The sequence below is a fragment of the Epinephelus lanceolatus genome, chromosome 10, assembly GCF_041903045.1.
Source record: "Epinephelus lanceolatus isolate andai-2023 chromosome 10, ASM4190304v1, whole genome shotgun sequence".
Taxonomy (NCBI): Eukaryota; Metazoa; Chordata; class Actinopteri; order Perciformes; family Serranidae; genus Epinephelus; species Epinephelus lanceolatus.
This window is the reverse complement of record NC_135743.1, coordinates 12085302-12105035: the sequence shown is the minus strand read 5'-3', so window position 1 is coordinate 12105035 and position 19734 is coordinate 12085302. Positions and strand designations below refer to the sequence as shown.

Below are 19734 nucleotides of genomic sequence, written 5' to 3'. Positions count from 1 at the left end.
TTGTCAAATCATGAAATATAACCTCTTGTGTAATCACACTGCTTTTATCCCTCGGTAGATTACATACGGTATATTTCCAACTTAACTGTCAGTGAGGTGATGAAAGTTAAAGAGAAAAAAAGTATTTTGGGCCATGTTGCATAGATACTAATGGTGTTGCTATGCTGGATTCGACAGTGTTTTTTGTAACTGGGAGAGTGAGTGTGTTTAAAAGGGATCAGGTTGGGTGGGGTGCACAAGATCGTATTACACAATGCCAAATCTGCCCTGAGGGGGTCCGACATGGTTTTGTCTGCCTTCCTTCTCGCTTCCCCCTTCCTGCTCTCTCTATTCTTCACTTTTCCACCCTGTTAAAAAAAAAAAATCCATCCTCTCAGATAATGTGTTCAGTGTGTCTGAGTGACAATAGTTTCTTTGCTATAGCATATATGTGTGTGTGGGAATCGCAGAGGTGATCACTGAGCACAGTGTGAGGGAGTTCCCACAGTTTTGCCTCTGGCCACATTCTGTCATCACACAACTCCACCTGTGTGTTTGCGCTCCTGCTCTTCACAAACCCTCCCAAAGTACAGACGGAGACAATAAGTACACAGCGAAGTGGAGTTAAGGCAAATAGCGAAATCAAACACCCAAGAGCCAAGAGACTTCACGTTATGTTTATTGTTGTTTCAGCACTGCCACAGCAGGACGTCCTGAGCAGGAGTTTGAAGTCCTACTGCAGGAAGTGTATACAGCAACACAGAGTCAAAACAGCGACTGTGCAGGGCATAAATGACAATTAAATTCACAAGATACACATCAGAGGTGTCCTTCATTTCCTTTCCTTCTCAACTTTCCATCAGTGGTGACCCCAAAGGCGGGCCAGAGGGGGCCATGGCCGCCCTGATACAATTGTTGGCGGAAATAATTGGAGGCTGATATAACTGTATCTAAAGGCTGTGATGTGCTCGTTTTTCTAAGCTAGCGTGAAGATAAACAGCCTAAGGCATCCATTGGTCCCAACCATGTCGACATAGCTTGTCAGGAAGAGGGCCAAATAACGCTCTGAAGTAAATTTTGGCGAGGGAGCAATTGGCATGGCCACTTTCAAAAGGGTCCCTTTAACTCTCACCTCAAGAAATCAGAATGAAAATGAGCTCTATGGCAAAAAGGCTGTATATTTGTCTTTTAAAGGAAAGAGACAAGAACAATATATCACCTAACATGTACAGATACATGACACATTCAATCAAAATCTTAAATGTACTGGTATAAGTCTATGCACATGAGATAATTAGCAATATTAAAGTGATAATTCAGAGTTTTTTAAGTGGGGTTGTATGAGGTACTTATCCATAGTCAATGCATTACATAAAGTAGATGTCAGTCAGCACGCCTCTCTGTTGAAGCAGGCTGGAGTCCAACACAGAAGCTAAGCTATGTACTGCTGTTATCAGTTAAAGTAAGCGCTATATTTAGAATATTTTCACAGCTTTACCTTTCTGTCAGACAGCAATTTCCAATGGGGAACTAAAGCCATTAAATCGCTCTCTTCAATGCCAGACTCCATTGAGAAAAACAGTAATTTAACATTGCTGAACACAGGAGCTGCTGGTTTACCGCTGTCTCGATCAGTTGGGTTTTTTGTGTAATTGTGTGACTTTGGCATTTCAAAAGGTTAGTTCAGATTTACCAAAGTCACACAATAACACAAAAAATCTAACTGATCAAAGCAGTGGGAGAACAGCAGCTCCTGTGTTTAGCAATGTTAAATTACTGTTTTTCTCAATGGAGTCTGGTGGCTTTGATGAGGGATGTGAAACTGAAATCATTAACGGCTTCCCTGTTGGAACAGGCTGTGTGACGCAAAGGTAAAGAGGTGAAAATATTCTAAATGTAGTGTACACTTAAAGTGATACAGTTTAGTTCAGGTAGAACTTTTATAGGTCCACAGCACTACATTGCTTAGCTTCTCTGTCAGACTCCATCCTGCTTCTCTAAACTGGGGGCACGCCAACTGCCATCTACTCTAGGTAATATATCGATTATGGATAAAGTACCTCACACAACCCAACTACCAAAAATTAGAAATATCCCTTTAACTGTGGAATAAGAAACCTAAGTATCTCAGTATGCAGGTTGTTAACTCTCATACTGACATATTTTTTTGAACTAGCCAGCGTAAATGAGTGTTTGTGTGCCAACTCAAGATTTTCAGTGGCCCCATCTGGCAACCACTGTGAAAAATTTCTGGGGGCACCACTGCTTTCCACCTACTTTGTAAATGATTAAGTTAAAAAGAGAACTGGTATTTGGGCAGGTGACCCTGTTTGCTCCATCGCATCAGCGTAGATGGTGGAAAGAAGACAAGGAAAGTGTGACAGACTGATAAATCCATGTGGTTTTCTCTGAGTAAAGTATGTAATAAAATCTGTCAGAATCATCCTCCGTCTCCTGTGATTCACTCAGTAAAATGAGAGCTTGCGACATGAGTCCTCTTGAAGATCGCAACCCTGTGGTTAGGTTACAGAGAACTGGGGCTGTCCTCTGTTCAAATGTGAGTCCATAACAAAGGGCAAGACTACAGTGGCATTACACAACATGAAAACAGACCCATATAGGGTACGTAGAGGAGCAAAGGAAGGGGCTAATGAGTGTGAGATGTCACATTTTTGTAAGTGAATCTTGATGCAGGGATCAGACTACTTGACAAACTCACAGTGTAACATATACAGTATGTTCTCATTCAAAGATACTGCTATTATATTCATTAGTAGCCTTATTGATTAGCAGTGCATTGATATTTGGCATAATGTAAACATCTTAAAGTTTTACTACTAACTTCTTCATGCACTAAAGCTTCCATACAATCACTGTGTACTGTATAAAACGTATATAAACACATTAAATGCATTGCATAAAAAGATTGGGTATTAAGACGTATCGACACAACCATGCATAATACTCATTTTCATCTCTTTCACACTGAAACACACTCACGCTCACTTTCACTCTTCACAGAGAAGCTTACAGAAAAGATTTAGCTTGGCTGCTACTAGGTCATTCTTCTCTAGTTTGGCTAGCAAATATATCATAGTGATTATAATATAACACATTAAAAAAATCTCTATAAAGCTTTTAAAATACACACTGTGCAATATAAGACAAAAACTGCTATTTTTGGCTAAGGCCACAATGATTTTGGTATAAAATACATTAATTTCTGTTCTTAACGATATAAATAACACATCTAAAAGACTATTTTTAAAAACCTAAAAATACATTACAAGTCTTTAACATGTACCAAGTGACCTTTGTATGTTTGGGACCCTACATCAGGGTCAGGTCCAGGTACTGCCCTGCAGGCTTGGTCATGAGAGCGGGGAGGGACATGAGAGGAGCGTCGCCTCCGCCTGACTGACCCATCAGGCTGTTGCTCAGGAGAGAAACGGACTCCACGGGACTCTGGAGGAGGAGAGGAAGGATAGATTGGGGTAAGGAAAGGGTTGACAGAGAGAGAAGAGTATTATCCCAGTGTTGCAGCGTCGAACACAGAGCCCTTACACCAGCACCAGATGTTACCCGTCACCTTCTCAACCACCTGAAGGCTGTTATTACCTATTATTACACGACAACAGCACCAACTGACCATTCACTAACCCTCGCCTCCCTTAGTTACTGTTGCTATGCCTGTCAAGCTTTTCTTCTTGCACAACAAAACCATGGCAGATTTACAACTTAAAGCTACAGCTGATAACTTTTAACCTTTTGTCATATTTGCTGAAACTGTCACTACTACTGCGACGGATAGTCTGTGAAAAAAAACAAGTTCCTCCTCCTTGTTGCAAGAATCTACTGAACGAAAACAGCCAATCAGAGCCGAGGAGTCTCAAACACAGCTGTCAGTCATCGCTTGTATACAGCAGTCAAACTTTCAAACTAAGCAGCGCTGATATGAAAAAAGACATATGAATCAAGATTTTAATGTACTGTTTAGCTGTACATTGATAAAGATTGATAAAGTTTGCTCCAGCCGGTGGGCGATGCTTTGTTTTCGGTCCACTGTTTCCAACATGGCGGCAGAGTCACAAACTTTCTCATTTTACAGCTAAACAGTGCACTAAAATACGTTCCTGAAAACATCTGAGAAGAGAAATAACCAATGCAGTAACAGAATCTTGAATCACTGCCTAGCTTGACTGTTTGACCACAGTTCACGAGCAGTAAATGACATGATTGACAGCTGCGTTAGACACTCCTCTGCTCTGACTGGTTATTATTTTATTTAAATGCGGTGGATTCCTGCAAATGCTATTAGAAGCGCTATGAGGAGGCAGAGTGACATGATTTGTTTTTACGGATGACCTGTCCGTGTTACTGTGTGTGGAAATAGTGACAGTTTCAGCTAATATGACAAAAAATTCCTTTTATAAAAGTTTCCAACTGTGGCGATAAAGTTTGTAGTGATTTCTTTAGAGTGGTAAAGTGAGAGGCACTGCTAGCTCTTACGTGTTTTTCTCCATTCTGTATTCTCTTTTAATTATTTTTTCAACATGTTGCTTAACAGTGAAACTCTGTGGGATAACTTTACTTCTAAGAAATCATGTTTCATCTGTCATTTTTTGGAGCAGCCAACGATGCTACATACTACAATACTACAATACCCATAAGCCTAAGCCGGTGTTGGCATAGAAAAGAACCCAGTTGTAACTGCAATGCTTCGCTGTTCCAATTGTTCAACTACAAATTAAAAAAATCTTTTCTCAACAGCAAAACTTTCAGCTGCAGCAGTTAGTGACGCCATGATATAATTTTAAGCTTAGTGATTAGATGCTTCTTTCCAAAATGCACCTTGGGAGTACCTTCTCCCTTGAAGCATGTATGAAGCCTACATAAGTGTGTCTTCTGCTTCTATTAAATAAGCTAGCTAGCTGGACATGCTGAGGATTCCAGCTCAGATAAACACAGTGTGTAATCCATCCCCTACACTTTTACTGTTGTGTTATTGTTTTTAGAAAAAAAGAAAAAAAGCCCTTTTTACACTGCCTGTTCAAACCGGGAATATCGCGCCGTAAGGGAGTGATCACACCGAGATGAAATTCTAGAAACGCAACGCCAGTAAAACCATTATTTTCCTATGATACGGCGCGTCTGACTGGCGTTCAAGCTCTTTTTAGACGGGCGTTTTCCCAGCGTCTTTTTAGACACGTGTTTTTGTAGACGCTGAAAAGTTAAAATATTTTCAACTTTTTGAGAGTCAGACGCCAGTAGCTAAATAAGAATGAATAAGAATGAATAAGTGCTTCCAGCGTTTCAAGCGTCTTTGAAGCGTCCGTGTCTCTAGCGTCTCATTTCTGTGTGATCACCACCTAATGCCGCCTCATTGTTCTTTACATACGGTACGATTGCAGAATGGGGGGACAGCATTGTCTTGCCTTGAAGCTGCCACAAGAGGTTGTAACTGCGCTGAAACGATGTCTGTATAAACAGGACAGCTTATGTGTGAGAACCACCACGAGATTTAAAAGCAGCTAGGAGCAGTAAACGGCTAACTCAAATAAGAAGCACCGTGGCCAAAAATGTCCGCAAATTGGAAAAACAATAACATTCGGGAGCTCCTTACTCTCCGAGCAGAGGACGAGATCAGCCACCATGTAACAGAGACGGTAAATGATTGTTATTGCCATGTTACGCCATTGTTATTTTTTATATCTAATGCACTGCCGACTCATGTGTTATATGTCACACCAGAGTCAGACGCTGCTATATGACATGTTACGCCTGTCATGCTTCTATTGGTTCCAATATGCCAGCATGCTTTTTAAAATCCCACAATGGAGCAGCATGATGCTGCCGTTGTTCTGTTCTGTGTAAAAATGCAAAGGAGGCATAAAGAAGGGACTTAGTAGTAGCTCTGTAGCGTGATCTCTATGTAAACAGGGCTAAAAACACTACTGTCCAAATCTCATGAGATACAGAGCTCTCGTTGGAGCTCTTTGCATATCAAGAAATTCAAAGCTTGACAGGTCTGTTGTGCCTAGTTACAGTTGCTAAGCTATGATTGGGCAATCTCTGTCCGGAGGCGGGGTTTAGCAAACAAGGTCAATTAGCCCTCTGTGGCCTAAATAACTTCTTGAGATGACAGATATGTAGGCAGTGTTAGATGAAGCACACTGCCATGAAAGACCAAACAATTGAAAACAAAACCCACCGATTAATTAAAATCCAAGAAATTTCCTCTAACCACTCATCCCAATCAAAAATGTGTCCATTGTTGCCACTGCATGTGGTTAGTGGAAAATTCCCTGTCTACATAGGAAGCGTGGCTGTTGAGTTGTTACCCCTGGTGACCAGTCAAGACCCAAACCCCGGCTACAACCACTGTCTAATCTACAATCCCCCCAACTCAGCCTTCAGCCAATCCTTACCTGCCACCTGCCTCAGACACCTTAAATACACACCCATTCTTTGGGCTGCGTTAGCAATGTCCCGGTCGGGTCGTGAGCGTGCAGAGGCCCGTGGGCGTGCACAAGAGCATCCTCAGGGGCATACTGTGGTGTGATGAAGGGGGAGGAATGACAGAGTCAGGGGACTGAGACACAAGCAACCACAGACACAAACCTTAAGGCCACATGGACCTGTGAACTCCAGCATTGGGGGTTAAAGAGGAGTTTGTTCATAAGAGAAAAATACTGCACATTCTCACTCCAAGTTTGTCTCTTCATTAAATATAAACTCTTTTGGATCATATCACTGGGATTCTTCACTTTCTTCCAAGTTCAAATAAGACTCCAGTTCCTCCCATTCAAGTCTAAGCAAGCAGCAGTGCATGTGCGACAGAACAGGGAGAGTAGACAGGATAAACTAGTTTGATAGCCTCGGGGCAAACTCAGTGGATGCCTGACAATACACACCCACAACAGGAGAGGATTTCAATACAACACTTGGATCCTACAGAGAGGTGTGTGAGCTCTGGGGGTATTTGCATGTATAGGAGCTGTGTTAATAACCTGCTATTACGCATATATGGTGCATCTGAAGAAAACAGGCTCTTACCTGGTATCCCTGCACTGCATTAATGAGGTCTTTGACTCCGTTGCTGTTGTAGGTCAGACCCGGCATGCGCACCAACCCCCCTGGGGAGGAGAGGGATGAGGGGGAGGGGAAGAAGCCTACGGTGGTAGGTGAGCCAGGTGGACTGGAGAGAAGGCACAGACAGACTATTATCAGGAAAACATCCACAAATAGAAAACAGCATAACTTAAAGGCTGCATGTTTCTTAGCAAACAAAGTAGGTATGAATCACGAACCAGACGTAACTTTGGGCGTCGTCTATAAAATGTTTTCTCAATGACAGAGGGCTGACCAGGGAGAAACAGAGGTCACTGATGTTTACCAAGTACGCTGATACCACAGTGTTCAGTTATTAACTACCCTTGTCCTGGCCGTTCCCCTTGCCAAGATCCATTTTAACCAAACTGCTCCTCTTAGAGTCTATTTTTGGTGTGCATGCAATAAAATGCCAGATACAATAAAGGGTATCTTGCGAACTGTTAAAGTCCAAATAAATTGCTGAGCAGTTTTTGACATTCGTTATTATTTCACAGTAAAAAAAAAAAGGGAAAAATTAGTTTTTTTAAGGGCTCGCCAGTATACATAACATGTAACTAGATCTTGAATTGTTTTGGTGAGCTCACACTCTTCAAGTTACCATAATAATACCTATGCAAACAGAGGGCTCAGGAAATCAAACATGTAAACAATAATGGTTATGTTTCTTATTCACTTACTCAAACAGATCGCAATTGAACACAAGTTGTCTGACAGGTTCAGTTCAGGGCAAGAAAGTCCGCTAGCTCCTAAAGGGACACTTTGCTGATTTTCAACCAGCTTTGTATCTTAACAATGTGGGTAGTATGTGTAAATGAACTGTGGTAAACTTCCCTCCATCTCAACAGCACATCTCCCTGCTTATCTCTCAGCTCATGCATGTTTCTTGTCATCAGGCGGGTGTTCTTTGGCTCGAGGGCTGTTGCTTCAACTACAGGTTGTACTTGGCATTTTTATATGCCCGCCACCATGGACACAAAGAAGTGGATACAGACAGAGCCTGGCCTCTCTCAGACCAAACTCAGATCAAACCATAAAACTAAGCAGATTCTCTTACTGTGTTACCAATTTCTCATCTACAGTGTTTTCGAAAACATATTTTATTGCACTGTTTATCTATAAAAGAAGACTTTGTAAACAGGAAGTGGCCGCCATACTGTTTCCTGTAAAAATGGACTCTTAAGTAAACTGAGATCAAACACTACAACTTAACAGCGCTGATTAAATATGAACCAAGATTCTGCATTGCCTATTTTTCACCTACAACGTTTTAAGAAACCAGCCAGCTGCCATATTGTTTCCTGTTTTAAAACTGCCAAGCTCACACTACATCACCTACCAGTGGGAGCGTTTATTGGTTGGTTACTGCAGTGCATTCTGGTAGTTGTAGACTTTCTACCTCTTGAGCAAAAGCAAATGCCGCACAGACAGCCTAGTTTTTCCTCTCTGCAGTGAAATACTTTTGCTGTTTAAATCGATCTGTAATAGTTCTGAAAAGGTTCATTATATATGTTACTTTCACGTACAGTGAATTTGCATGTGGCATTTTTTTGTGGGGGCTGGACTGAAGCAAGATATCATGAAACAGCACAACATTATGTTAGCATCAATATCACACAAAAGTACTGAAAGTATTTAAACTGAGTAAAGTTCTGGGGTGTTTTGCTTGATCCAAATATTAAAGAAGCCTGTCACAAACAATCTGAGGGAGGCATGGGTAAATCGGAAAATTTCATGTCACAATTATCCTGATATATTATCCTGATAATCATCAAAATGTGCTTAAGACGCTTAAAATGGAACTAAAACATGCTTAAATCACTTTACCTTATATAAAGAAACAAATAGTTTTGCATCACAGATATGACCCACATCTTTTTTTAGTGAACATCCTTTTAAGTTAAAAAAAAACAAAAAAAAACAACCAAACTTTTTTGAAATGGCATCATATCTCTTGATATAAAACATGCCGATGCTTGTTTGAGATCTTTTACATTCTTTGAAGTTGATGTGGACACAGCCTGTTTTTACAGAGTGTCTTTTACTGTTGGTTGCCCAGCAGTCTCTTTGGGTGGAGCTGGACTCAATATTCACAATTATTCTGATACCAGAAAAATTCACAATGAACTTATTGGGAGTATTTTTTATCGTGATCTGCGTTAAACTCTTATATCGTTCCATTCCTAAGAGAACTGGTTTAAGATTGGGAGATTGAGAACATTTTTAAAAGTTGGATGCCAGCATGTGTCTGTCTGTGTACACCTGTGACCATCACTGCTTACCTCGGGTAATAGGCTGCGTAGTTCATGTATAGCTGAGCTGAAGCGGGGTAGTAGGCATGTCCCGGTGGCAGCGGGCGTGGGGCCAGCAACACCTGACCGATGGGAGGGTAGAGGGCAGCAGCAGCAGCCTCTGTGGACATGAGAGGTGGAGCAGGGGCAAAGGAGTAGGACGGTGGAGATAAACCTGGAGAGGAGAGAACAGAGGGAGAAACAAAATACTTAAAAACAATCAAACAAAAACAGAAACAGAGAGTGGTGATGGGGAAGTCTGGTCATTGTTTGTTTCTGAGAGAGGCGCTCATGCAAACGTGCAAACAATGACCACCATTACTCAGCACCTGACACATGTCTAATTGATAAATGCATCTATATTTCCTATGTAGCAAAATGAGAGCAACATTGCCCTCAGAGGACAGAGATATCGTTAGGATGCCAGAAGTGGTTGTGGATGAATTCAGCAGAAACACAATTAGATAATAAGACCCAATTTACGTTCTATACGATTTTAGGCCTATCAGTGCTGTCTGATATTGTCTGAGTTTATGGCTACGGGCTCGGTATGTTTTTATGTGGAACAGGGACTTGCTCTCTATCTAACATGTATTTTTTCTCAAGAACAGGGATGGGAATTTATTAAATTTTACTGTTATCAATGCCATTATCGAGCCTGCTTATCGGCTCGATTCTTTACTGATTCCTGATCAATTTTCTGGGTACAAAAAAAGTAGGACCACAAAGGTTTTCCATATCAACACACACACACTACTGTTGTATTATCTCTGAGTGGAAACACAGTGTGGATGAGATGAGAGAGTATTTGTACAGCATTTGTTTTTCATTCAGGCTTTCTTAGTCAAAGAAAGAAACTGCTCAGCCTGCCTGCGTGGCACTAATGTTGTTTTAAGAGGCTATTTACCCTTGGTTGGGAGGCAGCGGAACATACAGTACAGTAGTGTCAGATTCATGGCGTTCCTGATGTTTAAGCTCACGTTGCATAGACAGACATTTCGGCTTATTGCTGGTGTTTGCTCCCTTACTTGAAATGATAATTCTACAGATTCTACAAGCAGCACTGTTGTCAAGCTGAGCTTTGGGGCATTTCCTATTCTCCGCCATGACTCCTTCTTGCTACAAGTTTCCAGCACCTTAGACACATGACTTTGCCGTCATTGTTTTGCTGTCAGAAAAACATGCCAGCATCGATAAAGGGAAGTGATAAGCTCTGAGGCATATGATTACAATGAGATCGGACAATTTGGAACCGGTTCCCAACTGGAAACTGTTTTCAATTCCCACCCCTACTCAGGAATCCATAGACTACCCACACATGTCTAGCCTTGAGTCCCTGTGATGTGTACTGTTGACTCAATGGAACATCTGCACTTCATATTGAACAACTCACAAACATCAGACCTCTTTTTGAAAACTAGACACGCACGAGTGCACATTCATGGTGGAGGACTACAGACACGGAAAACAAACAACATTTCTATGCACCAGCGTTTCAGCTCTGCCCACCTTTCCCACAGCTCCACTGATTGGACAAGCACAGAAGACGCTCACACACCTGAGGTGCGCCGGTCTACTGAGGCTAAATCCCACAACCACCACTACCAATCTGATAAGACTGGAGAGTTGTAAGCCACTTTGAAATATCACAGACTGGCTGTTTTGCTTACACTTTTCCAACCCTTTATGATCAAGCAGTGGTAAAGTGATAAAATTAAGAATGAGTGACAAACATGCCGCTGAAGAAGATCAACTACAATCAGAATTTGTGAACACAGGTGAAAAGGTAGAACAAACAGTTAACACATGAGGTTTCTCAGTGCATGCAGATGGGTGATTTATTCTCACTAAATTACAAAGAGGTATCCCACAAACACACACACACGCCAACACACACTCTCACAGACACAGTTTTGCATCCTCCCGGTCAGACCAGATGTCCCCTACCTCCCACAGTACTAGATTGGAGAAAACCCAGCAACCCTGCCCCCAACGGCAGGAGCCCACCTACCCTGCAGTCCCGAAGCACCCCCAGCTCCCAGCAGCACTTACGTCTGGACTTACATGGCGGCGGGCTGAGCCCTGTCCCACTCCTGTTCCGGGTGTGTGTGTGTGTATGTGTGTGTGAGAGCGAGCCTCCCATCAGCACCAGGCCCATCTCCTCTGCGCTGCAGGGGAACACCTCCACGTAGCGGCTGTTGGCCCCACGCTGGCTGGACATCATGTGTTTGTGGAGCCGCTGTGAGGCATGAATAGCTCGCTCTGCAGAGGTCATCTGGATGAAGCAGTCGCCTGATGGGCGACCCTGGAGACAGAGACAGTAAGATATTACTCTACAGGATTGTGTCAGAGAGCATGTCAGTTCAAGGGTGTGTCAGTGCGGTTGCGGCATGTACCTGCTGGTTGAGGACCATGTGCACGCCATGTGGTCTGATATCTTGTGTAAACTCGCCCAAGAAGGTGAGAATGTCCTCTATGCTCGCTGTGTATGGCAGCCCCCTTAGCCTCAGGCAGTCCCTTATACCAACAGGAGGGGGCAGGAGAGACACTGAGGGCAGCATTGACACCAAGGGGGCAGGGGTCACGGGGATCAGAGGGGCTGACGAGTATCGGTTCAACACCTAAAACACACAGACAGTAAATAACATATTCTGCCTGCAGCAAAGACTGACAATGAGGCAGAACTGATTTTCGTCTAGTTTAGTTAGTCTTTCTCCTCTTTAGAGGATCATTTTCAGGATAAAATAATACACTCAGACACTATAACACACACTAACTATCATCAGTAAAAACTGAAGAATGAAAAAACTTCATACACACTGATAAACATGCAGTATAGGCCAACATTTAGCACACAGCAAAGACATGTCCACGTTGTGTTTAAAGGTGTGTTGCAATGTCAGACAGACGCTGGCTTGTTTGCATTTCTGGAGAGGGCCAATAAAACACATCAGTCTCTCTGTCCTACATAAAAGCATGAGGAGAAGCCTCTGCATAGATATGGATGTGGGCCGTGAGCTTATCGGTCCGCGAAGATAAGAAAATTAGTCCACATCTGTTCACCTCACAAGAGAGGGAGAAAGACAGAGGAAGACCGACAAAGGAGAAAGAGAGACCTCTCACGCAGTATTTGTGTGTACCTACATACTTAAGGGAAACAGACACACACACAGTCAACCTTGTTAGGCAGGTCCCCACCCATAAGCCCTACTCCAATACAACTACCTGAGGAGAAACACACCCACACATTGTCACTCACACTCACACAGTGTGCATACACAAACTCAAACAGCTCCTTAAAATCCTCAGAAACAAACAGGAGGACAAAACAGAACAAACATTCATCAATTCAAATAAGGGGATATATGAGGAAGAGTTTCTACAAGTTAAAAATGAACACATGCACACAAATATCCACTTTGCACACCCACATCCAGGCAGGCACCCTGACATACCTGTTGGACCTCTGCTGCTGTACTTTTGAAAAGCTCGATATATCTCCTTCCCAGGATCTCCTTGTGTTTCCTCAGGGCACACTGGGCGTGTTCCTCACAGGCAAATAAAACAAAGGCATCGCCAGTGGGCCGCCCGTCTGGATAGCGAACAAATAGGATGCCGTCCTTCCCACCACTGACTGGACACGTCTCTTTAAGGCCCTCCTCGGGGCAGAAGAAGGCAAGCACCTGCTCGTGTGTGGCGGTGAAAGGGAGACCTCGCATCCTCACAATGATCTGGTCCTCACGGGACAGGAACATTGCTACTTCATTGGAGGTACCTGGCGGACACAGACACACAATTTTAACCACAAGTTAAAAGCAGAAATGATCACGCTGTAGCTTTAAGTTCTGATACCCAGGCCGTAGGTTTCTTTCAACATTGGGGGGACACATATAAAACAAGGGGTTTGGGATCCATTGCCAGAAAATTTTGAGCATCAAACACTTCATTTTCTGCATTCTGGGGAATTTTTATCTGCCAATTTGTGCCTTTTCTGCATCAAGTCATGGTGACATGTCTCAATTTGTTCCTGGAAAGGCAAAATACTGTATATTACAAATGGTTGTATCTTCTCACCTCCTGCTATCTTCAGGAAGTCCTCCCCTGTTGCTTTGTAAACCTGCCATCAGAAAGGAACAAGACAGAAATTAAGAATTACTGTCACTATAGGCGTAGCTGGAATAAATGAAAACACATAGGTGATTAAGTAGTGTAGCTCATTTACTTAAAGGTATACTATGCAGGATTGTTGGTTACTGTTTGTACACACGCTTGCTAACAAAAGTGACAGTCAAAGCCAACCCCAGAGTCACTGTCGTTGGGCGTTTCGCCTTGCTATATCTGCATTTTTTCAGCGCTGTTTCTTTTGGATGCTTGCTGCTTAAGGTCTGGCACCTGGTCGCTACCTCTTTATAAAGCCCCGACCTCACCTGAGTCCCAAAAACGTCCCAGGCATGAAAGTAACAAGAAATAAGGAAATACAGGTAGAGGGCAGAGTCTCTGCAGAAAAACACACTGCCACACACTTCTAGTGGGTCATAAGTGATGAGGGATTACATCTGCATGAGTCAATACATTGTTTCTTTTTATGAAATCCTGCATAGGATGTCTTTATTTAATACCAATTCAGACAGGTTACCTCTATGTATCTGTTGCCCATGTGGTGTTTGTGTCTCTGCAGCGCCAGGTCTCTGTGTTCTTCACTGACAAAACGAACAAGAGCTTCTCCGTTCCTCCTCCCCTGAGCATTGAGACACAGCGCAGCCCCTCCTCTACACAACATACAGAGCAACATAGAGGACATTAAACCCTATGTAAACAGCAGGTTGACCCTCCATAAATGAGAATGCAGTTATAATATAGCATCAACATACTTGGCAATGTTGAGTCCTCTGAAGAATCGGGCAATGTCCTGATCAGAAGACTGCCACGGCAGCCCTCTGGCTCTGATCACTGTGTTGTCACTCACTTTCTCCATCTTACTGCTACACACACACACACACACACACACACACACACATAGAGACATTAGCACAGCAGAAGTGGACTTGAAGTTGAATTCAGAGGCAGAGAACAAAAAGAATATTTATCTTGAACAAACTTTACTCACCAAGTGCCAGTCTCAAACTTCTCACTAACTCTCTCCTGGGTAGAAAACGTGTGGTCTGTAATGGGAAAGCAACAGCTTGGTTTTCCAAAACGAGATTACAGATTAGATCCCATGAGTGAACCTAAATATAGAACTTTCTAATCAACAAGATAACAGTCTAACGGGTGAAAATTAGACTATATTTTGGAGTTTCTATATAAAGAGAAAACCACTTGTGGGCTGCAACTCACAAATATTTTCACTTCAGGTGAATCTGCCAGTTATTATCTCTGTTTGTTGATTAGATGTTTGACATAGAGCATGTCAGACAGCAGTGAAAATGCCAGAAATTAAAGCAATAATAGTCTAGAATTCAAAGATATTCAATTTACTATCATATACGACAGAAAAACAGCAAGTCCCAACAATGAAGAAGCTGAGACCATCAAATAACAGGCTTTTCTAAGTGGAATAACTAAAGGAAAAATAGTTGCTGATTCATTTTCTGCTTCAGCTCTAATTTCCTAAAATATTAACAGTGCTCTTAAAGTGACACACTTTTCTGAGGAATTTATGTCAAACTAACTGACTCATCCCTAATGTTTCACGGTTATATAAAACCACGAAGAGTTTACTCACTGAATGGCTCAGAAAGCAGGGCAAGGACAATGCTGCCCATAATCTGGACCTGCTGCACTGCTGCCTCTGGAGGCAATATGGCTGACGGATCCAGTGTGGCTGAGGGATCCCACATGGCGGGCACATCAACAGGTATACTAAGAGCTGAGGAGGAGGCGGTCAAGGAAAGCAAACAATATACAACTAAAAGAGAAAAAAGTCTAACAGTGCGGAGACAGCAAAAAGGTTTTTGTATGATGAGTCACACACAAGTGCAAAATGAACAAATAATGATAACAGAAAGAAGGCACAATTAGAGACAATTTTGCGATCGGATCCCTCCAGACATGATATAAACTTAAAATAAAAGTGGTCCAAGGGTGTTAAGTGGGGGGAACAACGGCCCCTTCCCTACTTCTTATTGTACATTTCATTTGCACAAGGAAGTCTGAATTTCTGAGCTCCAAGTCAAAAATTTCAACTGGAACGCCTCATGAAGTCGCGTCTCTGCCACGAAGAACCAGAGGAACCTCAGCGACCTCGACCTTAAATTCTAAGATGGCTGCGTCGGGCATTAAAAGCAGTGAAAGCTGTAGTAATATACTGTTAGTAGTACTTCTGTCATAGTTGTGTTTCATTAAAGGGATAAATCAGATCTTTTAAAGTGGGGAACTTATCCATAGACAGTATATTACATACAGTAGATGTCAGTTGGAGAAGCAGTCTGGAGTACAACATGGAGGCTAGGCAATGTACTGCTGTGGAGGGGTTAGCAACAAAATGTGTTTTGGCCACCTAAAAAAATAAATACGCTATAAGTGTATGCTATATTTAGAATATTTTCACTGCTTTACCTTATTATCAGACAGTGATTTCTGATGGGAAAATTAAGTTGTTTCATCACTATTTTCAAAGCCAGACTCCATTGAGAAAAACAGTGATTTAACATTGCTAAACACAGAAGCAACAATTACACAAACTGACTAACTGATCAAAGCAGCGGTAGACCAGCAGCTCCTGTGTTATGCAAGCTAAAATGACTGTTTTTGTCAATGGAGTCTGGTGGCGTTGACGACAGCATAGGTGGGGAGCAGAAGCCGTTAACATCTTGTCTGTTGAAGTGGGCTGTCTGACGGAACGGTAATGCATCTGTGTCCATGCTCCTGCTGCTTCTCCAAACGTGCCGACTGAAGTCTACTGTATGTAATACACCGACTGTGGATAAAATACCCTATAAAACCTTACTTCAAAGATCGGAACTATCACCTTAAAACAATCATACACACAGTACTGTCCAACTTCTATCTGTGGACATGTTGCTATGGTATTTGAATGTTCAAAACACAGCGTGGCGTGTTCTTATCAGCTGGTATTGCTAACAACATCTTAGTTGTATTGGAATGTGTTCAACTCAGGTGTGACTGCTGTGGGTGTGTCATTCCCAGCTCCGACTTAATGACTACCCCCTTACTACCCCCCTTACTACCCACTCCCTTGCTCAAACCACACCCATCTTCGAATTTGATCTTGATTGCATGTGAACAACACACCTATAAAGTTTCGTGACTGCATCTTGCACGGTTGTGACACCACAGCGGTGACAAAGTGTGTCCACAGACAGACAAAATACTCACAACCATTTCTGTGGTAGCTCCCGCTACAATAAGTGTCTCCAACACCACATCTTGCCATGATGACAAACACCAACTCTCAAGGTGAAAACAATACCAGCCATTGCAACATTGTTGTGGCTGGTAAATAAGAAGCAAGCGAGGCAAGACACACACACACACGTTAGTTATCCTGTTCCAGTGGGTGTGTGGGGTTTGCCCTGTTGGCTAAACACACACTTGTTCACCGAGTGCTCAGTAAGGTGCTGCCATTGTTTCCCTATTTGCATTTCAAAACCTCTAGTCCTGCAGCCAACACCCGTGGCTTTTAAACTTCTGACATGCATGGTGAGTGTTTCTGAGCAATGTGTGTGCTCAAGAGATCAAGCTGAACCTAAAACTGTCCAAAAACAGCATAGTTCACAGACATTCACTGGCGCAAACGTCAACAGGTGACATGTTCTGAAAGGATACACTCTGCCATGATGTGTACATTCAAAGCCTTGAGGTCAGATGTGGGGAAGTGCTTCTTGAACTCTTTCCGAAGGTCAAAGAAGGAGTAGAAACAGTCCGGGACCAGGATGTTCTGAGGAGGGAAGAAGTGAAATGAAAGGATGTGAACATGTGGCCTGTCAACAGCTGCCCTTTTATTGCCATCATATCGCTGTTTGCTCAAGCCAGCAGAATAATCTCTGTGTAACACTTCACGCAGGTTTAAGACATGCGGGAGAATTTCATCAGCTTCATTGTGTAGGTGGCGTTTTATGTGCACAGGTACGGTATGTGCATGGGCGTGTGTCATTAGACAGGCTTGCATGAGTGGATCGACTTTCATCGTTAACATTAAATTCAACCTGGGAGCACAGTGCTGACACAACACATCCCTTTGTGACTGTGTGAGCACTGAAGGTTCCTGCAGCACTGAGCTGAACATCCGCCCTGGCTGTGAGGCGTTTACCCACCCAGCTCGCTCACCTTGCTCGCGGCCTCGGGGTGAATAACTTGACGGATGTGGAGCTGCCCGTCTGTACACAAACACACTGACGTGCCTGCGCCTGCGCTGTTCACCTCATTTGTCAATTGTAGATGAAACTGCAAAAAAGAAATGAAGACGTTCATGATCTATCCTCAGGTGTCTCCATAATTACTGTGTAATAAGAGCACTTATTTCAAGTGACTTCTAGTGAGGTTATTACCAGGTTTAATGCGGTCTCAAGACTTGTGGCGGTGGAGACATTATCTGCTCCGGATCTGTTCTCCTCTTCCTTGCTCTCCTCCACCACATCCTCCACCTCTTTTTCTTCTGTCAAGTCTGAGAGGTCAGGCTTAATGAGGAGCTCATTCACCTTGCCCAACTGGTTCAGGGAAAAATAAGACACGTCAGTCTTGAAACAGAAGCCTATATAGAAACTCACAAGACATGGGTTGATATAATAGCGTTAAATGGCTGTGACATAACATCTTACAATGTAGACAGAACTAGGACAAGATAGTCAGAATTCAAATTAGCTTTATTGGTCAAGTAAATGTGATGTTACTCTCAATTTATACATATATATTAACAGTTATAATATTTGCATGTTAAAAACAGTGTGTCTAAACTACAAGAATATTTAATTTACAGTTTCAGTGAAGCACAGTAGATGTTTCAGAGTTACTGACACTATATAACTGATGTTAACTGTCCATCAGCTTGTGGAAAACAATTGTCCTCCCATTGTACTGAACTTCAGGGTCTATTCAGCTCATAAATGTTTACTCACCTGAGTCACAACATTATTATAAACGGCTGTCGTTTGTGTTTGAGTCTATTTCCATATTTACACTTGTTTACCTGCCCACTCTTTTATTCACCAGCACATTTCCTGCTTAAGTATAACAATAATTAGCTGTAATAAGAAGTGTAGTAATGAGTTTTTACCTGTTTGTTCTTTACATCCACCAGCTGCCAAACCAACTGCACGAGCTCCTTCTCGTCGGATCCCAGCAGCTCTCCGCTCGCGCCAGATGTGGCGGTGAAAACCACCACCAGGTAGTCTACCTGCGCCGTCATCTGAACACAAACACAGCCCAAAAACACAACAAAAAACTACTCTAATACTGCACTAAAGTAAAGGACGGTAACTGCAGATAAGCCGGAGAGGACACGCACGCGGGAGCCGAGAGGTATAAACACCTTTACTTTGACACCTGAGCGTAAAGGTGAGGTCCGTAAATCCAGGTTTCGTCGCGTGTTAGGTTTTATGTGAAGCCTCCCGCAGTCACCATCGCGGAGTAATGGCTGAACGTTTCTCGTTTTTTAGTGCATCTACCTGTGTGACCACGTGACTCTGTACCTGCCCCCTCCCTCCTTCAGGTGGTGAACAGATTAGGACGTGGCAGACCATGGAGGACAGAAATATCTCTAGATTTATATATATCTATTTTTTTTTTACGTGTTTTTATGTGGGATATTTACATGACGGGTAAAACTATTACAAGTTACCTGAGTTGAATAATCAGCGCCCAAAATATCAAAAAGTTTCGGCTCCATATTAATTCAGGAGTTTGGCCACTGTGATTCCTTTAGCCTATCTTTTTTTTTTTAAAGTACCTGTTTTATATTGAATACTTGTTTTAGATATTAAAGTAAAAAGTAAATATATTTGAACTATTAAAGTATATTGAAAACAAAATTATTCCAATATACTTTATTATGTGATATAGATATTAATATTATATCATTATGATTAGGCTCATAGCCTTAGCCTATGATTTTCCTGTAGTTTAACAGCAACAACAACATTAATAATAAAAAGTAGATTTAAATAGACGTTCCTTTTACTTTCTATTCAGCATAATATAAATATGTATATTACTTATTTACATTGGTTTAAGTACATGTTATAAATGTATGTTTTATGTCTAATTTTTTAGAGATTAAAGTAAAAAATAAATATTCTTGAAAAGTTAAGGTACATTAAAAACAAAGTTATTGTAATATACTTTATTATATGATAGATGTAGATATTAAATTTATACAATTATAAATAGTCTTACA

General features: G+C 42.1%; 1 protein-coding gene across 4 annotated transcripts; it reads right to left on the bottom strand.

Moving 5' to 3' along the window:
• Window positions 1-642: 642 nt before the first annotated feature.
• esrp1 (epithelial splicing regulatory protein 1) lies at window positions 643-18974 on the bottom strand. 4 transcript variants are annotated; one of them, XM_033640852.2, is made up of 16 exons: window positions 18616-18974; window positions 17891-18049; window positions 17670-17786; window positions 17169-17280; window positions 15106-15249; window positions 14488-14542; window positions 14252-14362; window positions 14017-14149; window positions 13455-13497; window positions 12836-13155; window positions 11777-12001; window positions 11433-11685; window positions 9372-9555; window positions 7036-7177; window positions 6441-6530; window positions 643-3444 (listed from the first exon to the last, which is right to left on the bottom strand). In XM_033640852.2, the coding sequence occupies exons 1-16, from the start codon at window positions 18745-18747 to the stop codon at window positions 3310-3312; spliced, it is 2355 nt and encodes a 784-aa protein (XP_033496743.2). In that variant the 5' UTR covers window positions 18748-18974; the 3' UTR covers window positions 643-3309. The 4 variants fall into 4 exon arrangements, with proteins under 4 accessions (XP_033496743.2, XP_033496744.2, XP_033496745.2 ...); XM_033640853.2 differs by having other exon boundaries at window positions 11445-11685; XM_033640855.2 differs by having other exon boundaries at window positions 3310-3444; window positions 6408-6530.
• Between the last annotated feature and the right edge of the window lie 760 nt (window positions 18975-19734).